This window comes from Gaeumannomyces tritici, assembly GCF_000145635.1.
Source record: "Gaeumannomyces tritici R3-111a-1 unplaced genomic scaffold supercont2.10, whole genome shotgun sequence".
In the NCBI taxonomy this organism is placed as follows: domain Eukaryota; kingdom Fungi; phylum Ascomycota; class Sordariomycetes; order Magnaporthales; family Magnaporthaceae; genus Gaeumannomyces; species Gaeumannomyces tritici.
The window spans coordinates 650965-664725 of NW_008804554.1; the positions used below are offsets into that span (position 1 = coordinate 650965).

The 13761-nt window shown below is 60.5% G+C and overlaps 7 protein-coding genes across 7 annotated transcripts; 4 read left to right on the forward strand and 3 right to left on the reverse strand.

Annotated features, from left to right (window-relative positions):
• The first annotated feature begins 78 nt into the window (after positions 1-78).
• GGTG_13066 (hypothetical protein) lies at positions 79-1841 on the forward strand. The gene has a single exon (XM_009230968.1). It carries the CDS (start codon positions 127-129, stop codon positions 1588-1590), a length of 1464 nt encoding a protein of 487 aa, XP_009229232.1. The 5' UTR covers positions 79-126; the 3' UTR covers positions 1591-1841.
• Positions 1842-2738: 897 nt separating this feature from the next.
• Positions 2739-3517, forward strand: GGTG_13067 (hypothetical protein). Its single transcript, XM_009230969.1, has 3 exons — positions 2739-2886; positions 2952-3130; positions 3209-3517. Exons 1-3 carry the CDS (start codon positions 2806-2808, stop codon positions 3255-3257), a joined length of 309 nt encoding a protein of 102 aa, XP_009229233.1. The 5' UTR covers positions 2739-2805; the 3' UTR covers positions 3258-3517.
• Positions 3518-3643: 126 nt separating this feature from the next.
• On the forward strand, positions 3644-4654 carry GGTG_13068 (hypothetical protein). Its single transcript, XM_009230970.1, has 2 exons — positions 3644-3755; positions 3833-4654. Exon 2 carries the CDS (start codon positions 3857-3859, stop codon positions 4475-4477), a length of 621 nt encoding a protein of 206 aa, XP_009229234.1. The 5' UTR covers positions 3644-3755; positions 3833-3856; the 3' UTR covers positions 4478-4654.
• GGTG_13069 (hypothetical protein) lies at positions 4630-6453 on the reverse strand. The gene has a single exon (XM_009230971.1). It carries the CDS (start codon positions 6382-6384, stop codon positions 4687-4689), a length of 1698 nt encoding a protein of 565 aa, XP_009229235.1. The 5' UTR covers positions 6385-6453; the 3' UTR covers positions 4630-4686.
• A 678-nt stretch (positions 6454-7131) lies between these two features.
• GGTG_13070 (hypothetical protein) lies at positions 7132-10224 on the reverse strand. The gene has a single exon (XM_009230972.1). The coding sequence runs from the start codon at positions 9785-9787 to the stop codon at positions 7256-7258; it is 2532 nt and encodes an 843-aa protein (XP_009229236.1). The 5' UTR covers positions 9788-10224; the 3' UTR covers positions 7132-7255.
• A 384-nt stretch (positions 10225-10608) lies between these two features.
• Positions 10609-11949, forward strand: GGTG_13071 (hypothetical protein). The gene is made up of 2 exons (XM_009230973.1): positions 10609-11225; positions 11299-11949. Exons 1-2 carry the CDS (start codon positions 11000-11002, stop codon positions 11544-11546), a joined length of 474 nt encoding a protein of 157 aa, XP_009229237.1. The 5' UTR covers positions 10609-10999; the 3' UTR covers positions 11547-11949.
• Positions 11696-13579, reverse strand: GGTG_13072 (hypothetical protein). Its single transcript, XM_009230974.1, has 2 exons — positions 13297-13579; positions 11696-13179 (listed from the first exon to the last, which is right to left on the reverse strand). The coding sequence occupies exons 1-2, from the start codon at positions 13342-13344 to the stop codon at positions 11923-11925; spliced, it is 1305 nt and encodes a 434-aa protein (XP_009229238.1). The 5' UTR covers positions 13345-13579; the 3' UTR covers positions 11696-11922.
• Positions 13580-13761: the final 182 nt, after the last annotated feature.

The window sequence follows — 13761 nt, forward strand, 5'->3', positions numbered from 1 at the left end:
CTTGACCTCAGCCGCAGCTGAAGGCCCTGTTTCCGCTCTCAAAACCTGCCTTTCCCCCTCCACCACGCCAAGAATCACGTCGCATGCTCTCAGCATCTCTACTTCATCCGCGCGCTGTTACCAGCCATGAACTCTGCTAGTGGCACGCCATACTTTCCGCCTCCTCCAGGGCAATTCGGGCGCCTGCCTCCTCAGCCTCCATTCCGGCCACAGCAGCATGCTCCCCCGTACACGCAGCAAGCGTATCCGCCCTCTCAGATCGCCTCAGAGTACGTCCCGACACGCTCGGCTGGGCCTGTGCCTGGTTCGTACTGTGCCGCCCAGAAACCTCCTCTCTCAGCTGCCCCCGGACAGAAGCCCCAGCAAGTTCATGGATATGCCCCATACGGACCTATTCCGGGACTGGTAGCTGGCGGCACTGCTCCAGGGCCGGTCGCACAGAGTCACTCAATCCCGGCGCCAGCTATTCACACGGCAGGGACATGGCCCCAGGCAGTGCCTGCTATGGCACCAGGAAATATGCCTCCGCCCCCGCCAGGACCTCCGCCGCCGGCATCAGCGCAACATGAGCAGCAGAATGCAGGCTACGCGCCTTCGCCCACCACTTACAGCGTAGCATATGTGCCTTCACCCATGTCCTCGGTCTCCTCGCCCGTTCATGGGTTCGGCTCAATCGTGCGACCACCAATGGCCGCGTCGGCTTGCGTACCACCTTGTGACACGCCACAGGTGCCGTTCCAGCTCCCATATACCCAGACATTCACTGTGTCTGGCCATTCAGCTCCAGCCCCAATTCCTTCTCCCGTGGAAAGCACCAGCAATGCCTCGGGAGGCTTTGGAGCGACTCAATACAGGCCGGACCCAGTCCTGGCAATGACCACGTTGACCAATATCAGCATGCAACCTGTTGATGGGGTCGGACGCCCGGCGGCCCAGAACCAGTCAGCGCAGCCTACACATCACCCGTACCATTTCGCTGTCACGGAGACCCAACCAGCGCCCAGACCGATGGCTACACCAACTGTTGAGAGCGCCCAAACAGCCTATGGGGGCTGGCCGGCATCTCTGTCGGTGCTGGACATGGCCAGATTCTTACCATGTCCCACCTCCGCAGCCGCAAGGACTGATTGCAAGCCACCGCAAACAATCTGCCAATCTGCCAGCGCGGTCGTAAGCCCCCTCGTCCAAGGGAACAGCTACTACGAACTGGCAGGAGAAGATATATGTCCGCCCGCACACATTAAGCCGGCCCCGCAGAAGACCGGCGCGATGGTAACGCCCCTTGTGGAAGAGAATAGATACCACGAACTGGCAGGAAAGGATATTTATCCGCCCGCACATATTCAACCGGCTTCGCAGAAGACCAGAGCGGTTGCAAACCCCTTTATGGAAGAGAATAGCTACCACGAACTGGCAGGAGAGGATGTGTGTCCACCCGCACACATTGAACTGCCCTCGCAAAAGACCATCGCAGCGGCTCCGGAGAATGCTGTCGATACTCACGCCGGTGTGCGCCCGGCGACTTGGTTGATACCTGGGCTGGGGAAGGAGATTTCCAAGCACTTCAACGAAGGGCCTCAGACGAGGTGAATGGGAAGTGAGGCCAACTCCTAGTCTCGGAGGGCACCTATGGCAGTCCGCAGACTATACCCAGGTGTAAGATAGAATACATGGGCAATAGGGTTTCCAAGAATGTGCATAGCAGCCGTTTGCACTGCTTGATATCCCAGCATGAAGCTCTCTAGCTCACCCGCCATGTCGTTCTTCTCGCTGTCTCCCTCCCCGTCTTCGTCTTGCTTGCTCGTTTCTCTCACGTTCCCGCCTGCTTGGCCCGGCTCGCCCCCCTGCGTTTGTTTTTCTGTCTGCGTTTTTTCTTCCACGGCGTTTCTTTTGTGACCCTCCTGCCATGCCGCGAGCAGGACACCACCCATCGGCTGCGCAAGTTCGGGGTGCGCTACGAGGTCGCCTCCGACAGGGGCGGCGAGGCTCGCGCCTTATTCGCGTCAAAGTACCCCCCGCGTAGAGCTTGGCAATGCTCTCCGGAGACATCTTACTGGGCTCACGGCCTGCCTGCACGTCAAATTCCCAAAGGGGTCACCATTGCGAAAGGCTGGCTATCTGCAAGCCAAATACTGATATCTGGAAATAGTAGCGACTTTGCTGGCAACCCGAACTCTGTTTTGCTTTTCTCGGCACTACCTCTCTCTCCCAATTTAGCCGGCCTTGACCACCCGGGTTGGCGGATTTCCCGGGTGGACGATGATCGGCTGTTACCTAGCCGCTTAGATCACTAACCTCGGCCCAAACAGGCAGGAGAGGAGCACAACTCGACCTTTATGCTACGCATGAGGTGGGCCCCTGACCTAGGCCGAGAAAAGCCCCGGCCCCTAGCGCATGGTCCAGACCCCTTGGCTCGATACACCGATGCGGGACCGGGCTCGTACGCGGGGTTGGCAGCTCTGCACCGTCCAGGCACAGCAGGTCGGATAACTGCATGTTTGCCACCAATTAATCTGTCCCGCATGAGCTGAAAGATCAATACCTTTACCTGGGCCTATAGGCTAGCATCCGGATGTCGGCAGGGTCCCGAAGACTGTGGTAGATGGCGAGAGGTGGTGGTGGCAAGCGTTTGGCAAACATTTGTCCGACACGAAGGGTTGAGAGAATAGGGTGACAAGAAGTTTTGGCGCAATGCCCAAGTGTATAAGTACGCCGCTTTGGTATGCTTGAACAATGAGACCAGGACCGATTCCTCAACACGCAGACCAACAAGCTCGCAGATAGCAGCAATCCTGATCAATCAACATGAAGTCGCTCCTCGTCGCCATCCCGCTGCTGGCTGGACTTTCCACGGCCGCCATCAACGACCTCTGCCAAGCCCAAGGGGTAAGCTGCCACAGGCATGATTCCTTGGACGCAGCGACTAACCTCACCGCCGTTCTCGCCAACAGTACCAGGGCACCTGCCAGACCACCACGTGGTGTGGAAACCGCGGCGGCAGCCAGCCAGTCGTCGGGGCCTGCCCCAACGACCCCAACAACGTCAAGTGCTGCCTTTTCCCCAGGTGCAGCTCCAGCCGCGGGTACTGCATGGGCACGGCCAGCGGGCTCTGCAGCACCAGCTTTGTGTCGTAAGTTGGTTGGATGCGCGGCCGGACGGGGTCTTCTCTGCTCGCGCACCTGCTGACTATCGTGTTGTTCTCTTGCAGCGGACAATGCCCCGGTCCCAACTCCTACAGGTGCTGCCTTTCTCGTTGAAGCAAGAATCTTGCCGAGGGGTGTGATGCGCACTCGGGATTGTCAGGGAATGACATGGATCATATGGTGTGGGCTTGATGGCGAGACATGTCGGAACCGTGACCAGGGCGGCACCAACGTCACGACGGCCGACCGGGCAAGCATCCCTCATGCTATGGCAATCACCGAGAGGGTGGGAAGAGAATCCATGATAGCAACGCGGCGTAGATCTAGTGCATCGATATATGCCACAAATGCATGGAGAAATCAGAATTTTTGCCACTCGAACGTGATATGATGATGCGCGTCCCCAAGTCGCGAGATCCTGGCCCTGTCGCCCGACTTTTTTTCAATGGGCGCGGCCTCAGCACACCAGCAACGATTCCCCCTGTCCCCGAAATTCTTCCCCCGCAACTTCATCCCTCTGCTGCTCTGAACCACAAGGCCATCGACTCCGATCCTCAAGCCTCCGTCCTCCAAGAAGACTCGACAAAGCCAACGAAGCTTTGCAAGCGATAGGTGAGAAGGCAGCCCCCCAGCCCCGGACATATGTGAGCAGCCGGTGAGTAACAGGGCTCCAGGACTGACGAACCCAGCCTCAAAGCATCCCTCTCAGCATCATGAAGATCTCAGCCACTCTCGCCCTCGCCGCCAGCCTCATGCTGGGCCAGGCCGCCGCCGCCCCCGCCGCCGCCACCACGTCCGTCGACGTCGCCCCCATCCCGGCCGGCAGCCTTCTCCTCGTCGACGAGAGCGGCTCGGCGATCAACGCGACGGCGTACGCCGACGACGCCGACGCGGAGCTCGCCGAGCGCGCGGTGCCGGGCGGCACGCACATCTTCTCCATCGGGTACGCCTTCTGCAGCTACACGACCCCGGGGCCCGGCGGCACCCCGCCCACGGGCGGCAACCGCGAGGACCTCTTCACCTGGGGCAGGAGCCCGACGGAGCTCGGGTGCGTGCAGCACTCCGACGCCAACGTGATCCCGTGGGGCTGGCGCACCAAGCCCTTCACGCACAACAAGGTCTGCGGGCGCTCCGTCAACTTCTACCCCAAGAACGGCAATCTCGACTTCTATATCAACGGCGGCAACGGCCAGCTGCTCGGCACGTGCTACCCGACCTCGGGCAAGAAGCACAACTGCGTCGACTTCCTCGCCGGCGGCACCTGCGTCGTGCAGACCCCTACCTGTGCCTGTCCTCGGGCAAGGACCCGGTCATCTGCGGTTAGTGGGGTGTGAAGGATTTGGACAGGTCGATGGCGAAGTGAATGGGTGGTGACTGGTAGTGTGTGGTTTGTATCGTAAAAAAAGACGGGACAGGATGTGCTACATGTGGTTGGTTGGTCTGGGCTGTAACAGCAACTACCCACATGAAATTAGGTACCTATGTAATCCAGCCTCCTACTCCTCCCTCCCTTGCGCCCGTGATCCATGAAAACTCTCAAGCTCTAAGATGCCACCGGCTTCCAAACAGCCCTTGTCCACCCGTCCCCCTTTGTCACGTCCACCGTAGCATACCATATCGACCCGTCAGCCGCGGTCGTGACCATCTCGACCCCCGACGAGCCCACCCGTGCGAGAGACGGAACACTACTAGCCACCATACCAAGATCCTCCCACTTGGCGCCGGCGACCGAGGAAGTGTCAGCCCTAAAGGACAAATGCTTCAACCTCCCATCCGCCCCCACCGCCACCACCTCGACGCTTTCCTTCTTGGCACCCGACACGGCCACGGCAGGCAGGCTAACGAGCTTCTCGTCCCCCAGCCTCTCGGTCACGCTCCAGGCGGTCGTCGACGTCCAGCTCCAGTGGTACAGGTGGCGGTCACGGCCCAGGCCGAAAAAGTCGAAGCGCTGGCTCGACACCTCGAGCAGGACCGGGTGCGTGCCGGGCATGTAGTCGCCGCCCAGGTCCTGCCAGTCGCGCCAGGCGGTGCGGTCGAACTGGCGGTGCCAGGCCGCGTTGCCCTCGGTGCCGTTGCCGTAGACGACCATGTCGTGGTACCCCGCAATGTCGCGGCACACGACCGAGAAGCGCGAGTTGGGCACCAGGAACCCGCCGGCCGAGTCCTCCCACAGCGGCGTGCCGGTCCAGTACTTCTCCTCCTCGGCCCACTTGTGCTGCAGCACGGGGCCGGTCCGGTTCTGCGGCACGTCGCGCGGCACGTCGCGCGTCTGCTCGACCCGCGTCCACACGTCGACGCGGCTGGTGCCGACGGCGCAGAGCCCGGGCGCCTCGGCCGTGTGGTTCTGCGCCGGGTAGCCCTTGGGCGTGTAGCTGATGTCCATGATCCACGTCGCGGTGCCCGGGCCCGGCCCGAGCCCGACGTGCTTGGCCAGCAGCTTCTTGGTCGTCGGCGACACCCCCAGCACCGTGGCCGTCGGCCCGCCGCCCCAGCTGCTCGCGCCCGCGATCCAGCCGATGGCGACGGGGTGCCGGTCGAACTTCTCGCCGCCGCGGCTGACCCACCCGCCCCTGTAGGAGCCGCCGCCGGGCGCCGACGACGCCTGCTGCCACGAGCCGTCGGCCGCGCGCGCGAACAGGTACACGGTGAGGTTCTCGCCCGCCTCCCCGACGTTGAGCGGCGTGGTCACCGCGGCCACCTGGTCGGTGCAGATGGCGTCGGCGCTGCACTTGCTGGTGCCCGTGGGCGGCGGCTTCGGGGCGTCGGCCGTCGTCGTCGTCGTCGTAGTGTTCCCCCCTCCAGGGCCGCCGCCGGGGCCCGGCGGGTGCGATGGCGTGGGAGCCGGGCGCAGCACGATCAGCCCTAGGACCGAGCCGAGGACACCGCCGATGATCAGCACCATGACGCCGGCAGCCATGAGCCATGTCCCCCTCTGTCGCCACCACGGCAGCGGTGGACTGTACGCAATTTGAGGTCCCGGCATGTTGGCCCGGCTACCTTGATCGTCGGCCGCTCGAACATCACTGGTGGCCACCTGCTTCTCTGGCCTATCAGATGGGGGCGAGACCTCGGGTAGGTTGTTCGACGGCCAGTAGACGATCGGATAGTTGGGCGACTGTGGGGCGAGCTCGAGGTGACTGGTGTCCCTATCAGGCAGGCAGTAGATCTCAGGCGCCTTGCCTGATCGCCGAGTCGACTTCCTTCGGGGTGTCGAGGATGCGCCCCCAAAGCTAGCCAACATGCTCGGCGCTATTGATTTTGCGCTTATTTAATAGAGTTTCTGAAAAGCAAAGGCCGTCGTCTGCTCGCGGGCTCCTGTTTGCTCAAACTAGAAAAGGGTGAACGCTCAGCGAGGGGAGAGAAGCGGGAGAAAAGAATGTAGGCCAAGTCAGCAATCGCTCGTAAACCAGCCTACCACTAGAGCCCGTCGCCACTTGTCCACTCCCGAATATTACTGATCCGATCAATCTAGCGCCTCGGGTTGGGTGTCATCTAGTGACACTTGAAGTCCCTCCTCGCTCAAGGTAGCTGAGGGCCTCGGCCAATCTGTATCGAACCACAGGATACTTTGGTTTGCCATCACGTCGTACAATGCTGCAGCCAACACCTCAGCCCCTGAGCCCCGATCGCTCTCCACCGAGCCTCGGTTCGGGGTACATAGCAAGGCCAACCCACGACTGGGTTTCCTAGGGGCGGCCCGGGATTCCGATAATATTCAGCTCGTCAGTAAGCCGCAGGAGTATGCGGAGCCAGCCGAAAGGGCTGCTCCCGAGACAAGGCGCGCTAGATATAGCAACTCAAACAGCACCTGGCGGGCAAGCCACTGCAATCTCCACTAGGCTCTTCCAGGTTCTCGGTGAGAACTATTGATCGTTCGACCGAGTAATACAGCCTGTCAACAGCAACGCCGAGAGCACCACTCATCCGCGGCTGCCAGAAGTCTGGGCTGGTGGAGCCACTGCCGACGATACACTCCTGCACCAACCCTCGGCCGCGGACACACTCAGTAGCCACTTGTTGGCGAGCGCTAGCATTCTAGCGGAGCACCGGTGGAGCATAGATAGGTATACATACTCTAACGTGCCTTCCCGATACCAAGTGACCACTGGCGGCTACCCCAGGTCAAACTCCAGAACGCTAGCAGTCGAACTGGGGGTCACAGATGGCAACTCTGCATCGTCAAAATACCCGCGCCTCGCCAACTTGTTCAAGATTCCAAGAGGATAATCACGGGGCGGACGGAAAAGTTCTGGCTCCCACCGGTTTGTTGAAAGAAAGCAATCTCCCACGAAATCCAGTCGAGGAGTGCGGAGGCGACAGAGCGGCATGCCATCGGCATCCTCGGCGCCGGCACCTCGCAGCCAGTCCCCCTCGCCTGCCGCACCCTGGCCCTCTCCCCCCGGAAGCCCGCGACGACGGACGACGTAAGTGCGGGTCCAGTGATGTTGCCGATCAGGGGTCCCACCATCCTCCGGTGGGTGGCGCAACTTCATGCCCGAGAAGGACAGGTCACTAGTGCCGCGCATGAAGGGGTCGACGGCAGACGGACCAGCCGGCGCGCTGCGCTGCTGGCAGAGGGTGAACGCATAATCGCTCGCCTCCCAGCGGCCTTCCTTGGCCTTGAATAGCGACATTATCCTATCCCCTTTTACAGTATGGGATGAGGCGATTCCTAGCACCGCCATGTCTTCTTCCTCACTGGGACGCTCCGTCATCGAGTAGCGTCTGCAGGGGGTGACATAGTCGCAACCGATGACGCAGCGTCCCGCCATCGTGGTGGATATGAGCCGTAGAAGACCCGGTGCAGTGGCCAGGTCGCTTATCCCATCAAAGACCTGTGCGAGTAAAGGCACCGCCTTTGTGATCCGCAAGTTCGAGACTTTGATGGCGTCGAAATATACCAGATTTCGGAGATCGATTTTATCCGCTCGGCTGAGCTGTGGGATAAACATGCCGCCTGCAGTGACAACAAACGTAAACCTCTCGAGATAGGCGCCTGGGAGGCCCTCCCATCTCTGGGGACCATGCCTGGCCTCCATAAAGATGGAAAGCTGTTGGGGCGGCAACACTTGAGAAAGGAGAGCCGAGAAAGAATCTTGGATCCAACCAACAACCCCTCGCAGATCGTCCTGTTGGGGAAAAGGACATGTCTTGAAGGCCACCGAAAGTGGGAAGAGCATGTCGTGGCGAAACGGCGCAACCATCATTCTGACCCTTTTGGCATGTGTCATCCTGCGTACTGAGTGCATCGTCACCGCTGGATTCTTTGCAGATCGTTCCAGGTCCGAGGCCCAATGGTAGGTGTGACAAACGGCAGCACGGAGGCGGTGGCCATTGCCATCGCTTTTTCGAGCAACTGCCGGAATCAGAAATTCTGCGTTCTGCAGGAATAGGTCTTCATCGTATCCGGTAAGCAGTCCATCGGATCGTCTCGTTGTGCTCGTTTTTCCACCATGAGGCGGACAAGGCCATAAGTCCCACTGACTTTCAATCCAGAGCGGCAGTCGCCGGCGCGGGCTCCTCCAGTCCGGGACCCAGGATGGCAGGCCAGATGTGCCAGTCACCCCATCAGCTCTCGCCAGCGCTTGGCCGAGCACCCAGACGAAGGAGCCGGCGTGGGCGATAAACTCGGCAAAGCGAGTAAAAACCGGCTCAGGAGGTGCTGCATAGCTGAGCTTCATTCCGGGTGCCGGCGATATTTGACTGTGGAATAGGTTTTCTCTGACAATAATCTCAAGGTTCCTGGTCCGGGAACCCGTCGTAGACAACAGCCTGAGCTGGACATCCTGGGCGAGGGATGCGATGGTAAAGATGCGATCGACAGGGTCGGCGCATCCAAAGTGATCAAAAACACGCATCAGTTGAAGCAAGCCGCAGTCGCCCGACAGCTCCCCGGAGATTGTCTCGTTCCATAGCTTGTACATGGCGAGGAAGGATTCGGCGGATTTTGAAAGCATTTGGTCCTGGGACGTATATAGGAGTTTGATGATGGCGACCAGCCGGAGAAACGCTGTGCTCTCGGTCCCTGCGAACAGCACGACGTCGGGGCTGAAGACGACCTCTTGGATAATCCATCGCCGGCTGAACCACGGCATGCTCAAGAGAGCGCATGCGCATCTTGCGAGCTCGCTTGTGTCCTCGGCAGACAATCTGCTTTCGCGCCGCAGAATGAGATTCCCTAGTGCGCCGACCCTGGCCATCGTCTTTTCCGTCTCGCCGTCACTGCCGAGCCAGACGAGGACTCTTTTTGCGCTGCGATATATATCAACCATTCCTGGAATCTGGGAGTCCTTTTCTTCGACATCTCCTTGATTGATGCAAACGGCGTCGGCCCAGATCACTCGGGGTTTGGACTTCTTTCTGAATCTGTGAAGGGCAGTCCACAGATTTTCCGTGACGTGCAGGACCCCCCAACCTTCTCCGATGCTGATGTACAGTTGACGGGTCATCTCGCCGTCTCCCCAAGTGTAGGACAGAGCCTCGTAGGAGACCAAGTCTCTGTCACAGTCGACAACGTTGAGCCTGCATCGAAGTTCGTCCAAAGGATCTGTTGCTGGGAGTAGCTCGAGGAAGCGAGTGCAATTGGCGTGTGGAAGCGAGGTATAGTGGTACTCCGCGACAGCTATTGTTGAAGTGTTGTCCATCGCAGCCGGCAGCGCGATTGATAGGGGTTCGAACAGAGGGCGATGAGGGCTGGGGTATCCGAGTCGACTGTCTCTTCCTCTTGTCTTGAAGTGACGGCGAAGGTCTGAGAAACCGCCCGCGCGCGGTGCGGGCTAGCCAGGTCGTCTCCTGGCCAACGCTGGGCCATCAAAGAGGTCTCCCCGATGTTGGGCAGAAACTGGATCGGCTAAGGTTGGGCTAACTTCATGGAATGAGGAGCTGAGCTGCACCGCCCCGCGGGAGGGGCGGCGCAACATGCGGCTGCTGCCAAGGTACATCTCACGTCAAAATGAACTGTCTGTCGTCCTGGTAAACACAGCCAGAAGGATCAACCTGGTAGAGGTTAAAGTAGAGGCTCCATTAAAAGGTCGATGGATGTCAGGGAGAGGCGAGAGGCAGCAGATTGTGTGGTCCGTCGTGCCGTTCGTGGGAGAGAGAGCTAGTTGGCTACGGAAGGCTGCGGTCCAGGAGCGGGGCATTGAGGTGCTGATGCTCCTGCTCAGCTGTTGTTCGGTTTCTTTTCCCCCAAAACTCAAGCCACTGCCCGCCATATTACTCGTCGTACCTTCCCATCAAATTGCACAACAAAGACCACCTACTAAAACACTGTCCGCGATTTTACCCGTCATATCTTCCAGCCAAATCACACAACTTCTGTGGGGGATTATTCAGGCTGGGCAGGTGCCCCACCCATTTCTAAACCCCGATGACAGCCTTCATACCCTGCACGTGACTTTTCGGCGATATGCCTTCGACTAGGTGTTGAACAATGGGGAAATACTAGATTTATTTCCATGGAACACCCGATGAGGATGGCAGGGGAACTTGCGGTCTCCCTCCGCTGCACATTAACGTGACGAATGAATGGCGTCAGAAAGTTAACGCCGTCGCGCTGCAACGCTGTCCACGTCGGAGTTTCCCGATTGGGAAGGATGTGGTGGTGTGAGCCCACCGTCAAGCCTAAACGCCGTCGCCGGGCTAAGGGCAGTGGTTGTCGACATGCCCTTTCTGCGCGGGCCTGGAGCGAGTATATCTTGCCAGCCTCGCCCTCCCACTGTTCCATCTCGACCCGTCATCCGACATGCTCAGCAAACCCTATCCAGACAGCAGACATTGATCTCATCCCAGTACACCCAAAGCCCTGATTATCCCTACTAGCCATCTCTACGCCAGCCCCTGAGCCCCTTTCCGCCATGGACCCCAAATCCACCGCTGTCTCCTCCACGGCCACCCCCCAGCCCGAGGCATCGCCCAAGAAGCAGGGAAGGCTGTCCAGCCTACTCCGCGGCATGCGCGCTTCCGTCAAGCAAGGCAGGCGCGACAGCGAGACCTGCGGCGAGTCTCGCAGTTCCTTTGAGTCGACCGACACTGTCGACGAGCTAAAGGACGCGCAGACAAGGACGGGATCCGCCACAGCAGGTGAGCCAGGTCTACATGGTGCTGTCTACTTGAGGGCGGGAAATGCTAAACCTACATCAAAAAATTGCTCTAGCCGATGCACACAAGAAGATCTCAAGCCCCCGAAAACCCGCCAAGCAGCCCATGACAAACATGGAAAGACTCGCCGCCGGGTACGGCGCCTGGGTTCCCGAGAGGAGCGTCGAGCCACGCGCCGCACCAGCTCCGCAAGGCAGCACCGACGCCAAGATCAGTTCTACAAGGGGCGGGCGGAGGCAGGTTTCTTCACTTGACAGACTTCTTGTCGGGCAGGGTGGTTGGGTGCCCGAGGAGCGGCGCTGAGAAGTCGGGTTTTGTTGATGGCTACGAAACGCGGCGGCAGATGCGGGTTGATTTGTCGAGATTGCGATGCCACCAATGGTTGTGGCAGAGGGTCATTACTGCGTATTCATGGGCACAGAGAAACGAGGCGCGTAAGAGTAAGCGGTATTATTATAATAGCCAGGAGGCGAGCGCCCCGGATTGTCATGATAATTCCAAAGTGTATGATCCAAGAGAATGATGGAAGCCCACAGGGACAGAGGTCCAAGTATCAGAACGCCGGCGCTAGCGAGACAGGAAAAGAAAGAAGCCAGACCTGTGTAAAGGCAACATGGATAGACACGGATGAAAAGAAAATCCCACAAGTCATAAACGGGCGTTAAAAGCAGCCAGCCCATCAACCGAGCGGCGTCAGGCCACCCCGGCACGGCTTCTTGAGCTCGGCGAGGCGGTCGCCGCGCAGGCGCCAGACGCCCTTTGTGCGGGCGTCGTGCAGCTCCCAGTCGGTGCCCTCGGTCAGGCGGTGGAAGGGCTCGTGGTCGGCGCCGTCGGAGCTCGCGAACAGCAGCGGCTCCCACTGCTCGCCACGCTCGAGCTCGCCGGCACGCATGCGGCGCTGCGCCTGCTCGAGCTTGGTCTTCTCGGCCGCCGCGGCCTTGTGGTCGGCGCCGGCGCCGAGGCCCGCGATGACGCCGGCCCAGGCGCGCCGCGACTCCCAGTGGTCCTGGTCGTCGAGGGGCGCCACCTCCATGGGGGCCGGGGCGTTCTCGGGCGCGTCCACGTCGTACCTTTCGACGACGGCGCCCGTCTTGCCGCACTTGACGGTCCAACTCTCGCTCCAGCAGCCGGCCGTCTTGAAGAGCGTCTTCTTGGGGTCCGACTTGTGGAACAGGCGGGCCTCGAACGAGTTGCGCTTGCCGCGCAGCACGCCGGCGCCCGTGAACTTGAGCTCCGAGACGTGGCCGGAGCTGGACACGATGTGGTAGGTGCCGAGCACCTCGGGGTACAGGCAGGCGCTCAGGAAGCCGCGCACCTTGACGTCGGGCAGCGGGATCAGGTGCTCCTCGTCGTGCCTGTCGACGCGCACGATGGCGTGCCCGACCTGCCGGATGTTGACGCTGCCGTTGAAGGTCATCTCGACGCGCGCGTAGCCGTCGGCGCGCACGCCGTGCTCGGGCGCGCTGGCGATGTGCATGGCCGTGATGGGCGGGTGGTGGCTGACCTGCTCGGCGACGAGGCGGGTGGTCGTGCGGGTGGCCGTCGGCGGCAATGCTGTTGTTGTCGTTGTCGTTGTCGTCATCGCCGTCTCCTTCTTGCTCTTCTTGTCGTCCGTCTTGGGTTCTGTCGATGCCGCGCTGGCATCATCGCCGTTGTCCGTCCATCCGGCTAGGAAGAGTTCGCCGAGGAAGGCGTTGAGCGGCTTCTTGATGCTGACGCCCGGGGCGGCGGCGACGTAGACCTCGGGGCGCAGGGCGACGAGGACGAGGCGCTGGACGGCGAGGGCCCGACGGGCCGGGTCGTCCTCGAAGGCGGGGGCTGCGAAGACGCGGGGCCGCTCGGCCCAGCAGTGGCCGACCTCGACGACCGACTTGGGCGCCAGGAAGGACGTGGGCCCGGTGACGTTGGAGAGGTCGCCCTTGATGGAGGCGAGGAACTGTGGCGGAGCAGGGCCGTTGTCAGCGGGATCGGCCCCAGCTCAGGGGGAGCTTGCCTGAGCCCCAATGGGCCCCAATGGGCCCCAATGGGCGAGGGTTCGTGGTGTTGGACTTACGCTTGCCAGCTCGCCGAAGCGGGCGGTGATGGATTTGGACTCGGCCATGCTAGCGGGTCCTGTAAAGAAAGGATGGCCCAAAACACGGCAACCAAGGATTATTGGACAGATAACCAAACAAGAATACTCGAGCGTCTCTTCTTGCAATTGCAATCCTACACCGTTCAACAATATCCAAATGTTAGCAGCAGTTGGGATGCGCAACCCAGCCGCGGGAGCAGCCGGACGCCCTTTAAAGGAAGGGGAACGCAAGCCCGCGGGGTGACGCGTTGCGATAACAGCGATAGGCTTGAACAGCAAAAAGGGTGGGAACGGTGAAACGGGCCTCCCCGCCTGCCTCACGACCGTTTCAGCGCAACAGCGGGGGGGGGCTCGGGTTGATTGGGCTGCGGTGCTTCCACTGCCGACTTTAAAGATGGGCCGCTCAGCAGAGAATAGGCTCACCTTTTTCTTTGTTTTTGCCGG

What these genes read in the sequence shown, in the direction of transcription:
- GGTG_13066 (XM_009230968.1), top strand. Translation starts at nt 127, where the DNA reads ATGAACTCTGCTAGTGGCACGCCATACTTTCCGCCTCCTCCAGGGCAA.
- GGTG_13067 (XM_009230969.1), top strand. Translation starts at nt 2,806, where the DNA reads ATGAAGTCGCTCCTCGTCGCCATCCCGCTGCTGGCTGGACTTTCCACG. An exon ending in ACCTCTGCCAAGCCCAAGGG is followed by an intron (nt 2,887 to 2,951) that starts GTAAGCTGCCAC and finishes TCTCGCCAACAG; the next exon opens with TACCAGGGCACCTGCCAGAC. An exon ending in TGCAGCACCAGCTTTGTGTC is followed by an intron (nt 3,131 to 3,208) that starts GTAAGTTGGTTG and finishes GTTCTCTTGCAG; the next exon opens with CGGACAATGCCCCGGTCCCA.
- GGTG_13068 (XM_009230970.1), top strand. Translation starts at nt 3,857, where the DNA reads ATGAAGATCTCAGCCACTCTCGCCCTCGCCGCCAGCCTCATGCTGGGC.
- GGTG_13069 (XM_009230971.1), bottom strand. Translation starts at nt 6,384, where the DNA reads ATGTTGGCTAGCTTTGGGGGCGCATCCTCGACACCCCGAAGGAAGTCG.
- GGTG_13070 (XM_009230972.1), bottom strand. Translation starts at nt 9,787, where the DNA reads ATGGACAACACTTCAACAATAGCTGTCGCGGAGTACCACTATACCTCG.
- GGTG_13071 (XM_009230973.1), top strand. Translation starts at nt 11,000, where the DNA reads ATGGACCCCAAATCCACCGCTGTCTCCTCCACGGCCACCCCCCAGCCC. An exon ending in GACGGGATCCGCCACAGCAG is followed by an intron (nt 11,226 to 11,298) that starts GTGAGCCAGGTC and finishes AAATTGCTCTAG; the next exon opens with CCGATGCACACAAGAAGATC.
- GGTG_13072 (XM_009230974.1), bottom strand. Translation starts at nt 13,344, where the DNA reads ATGGCCGAGTCCAAATCCATCACCGCCCGCTTCGGCGAGCTGGCAAGC. An exon ending in GCTTCGGCGAGCTGGCAAGC is followed by an intron (nt 13,180 to 13,296) that starts GTAAGTCCAACA and finishes GCTCCGCCACAG; the next exon opens with TTCCTCGCCTCCATCAAGGG.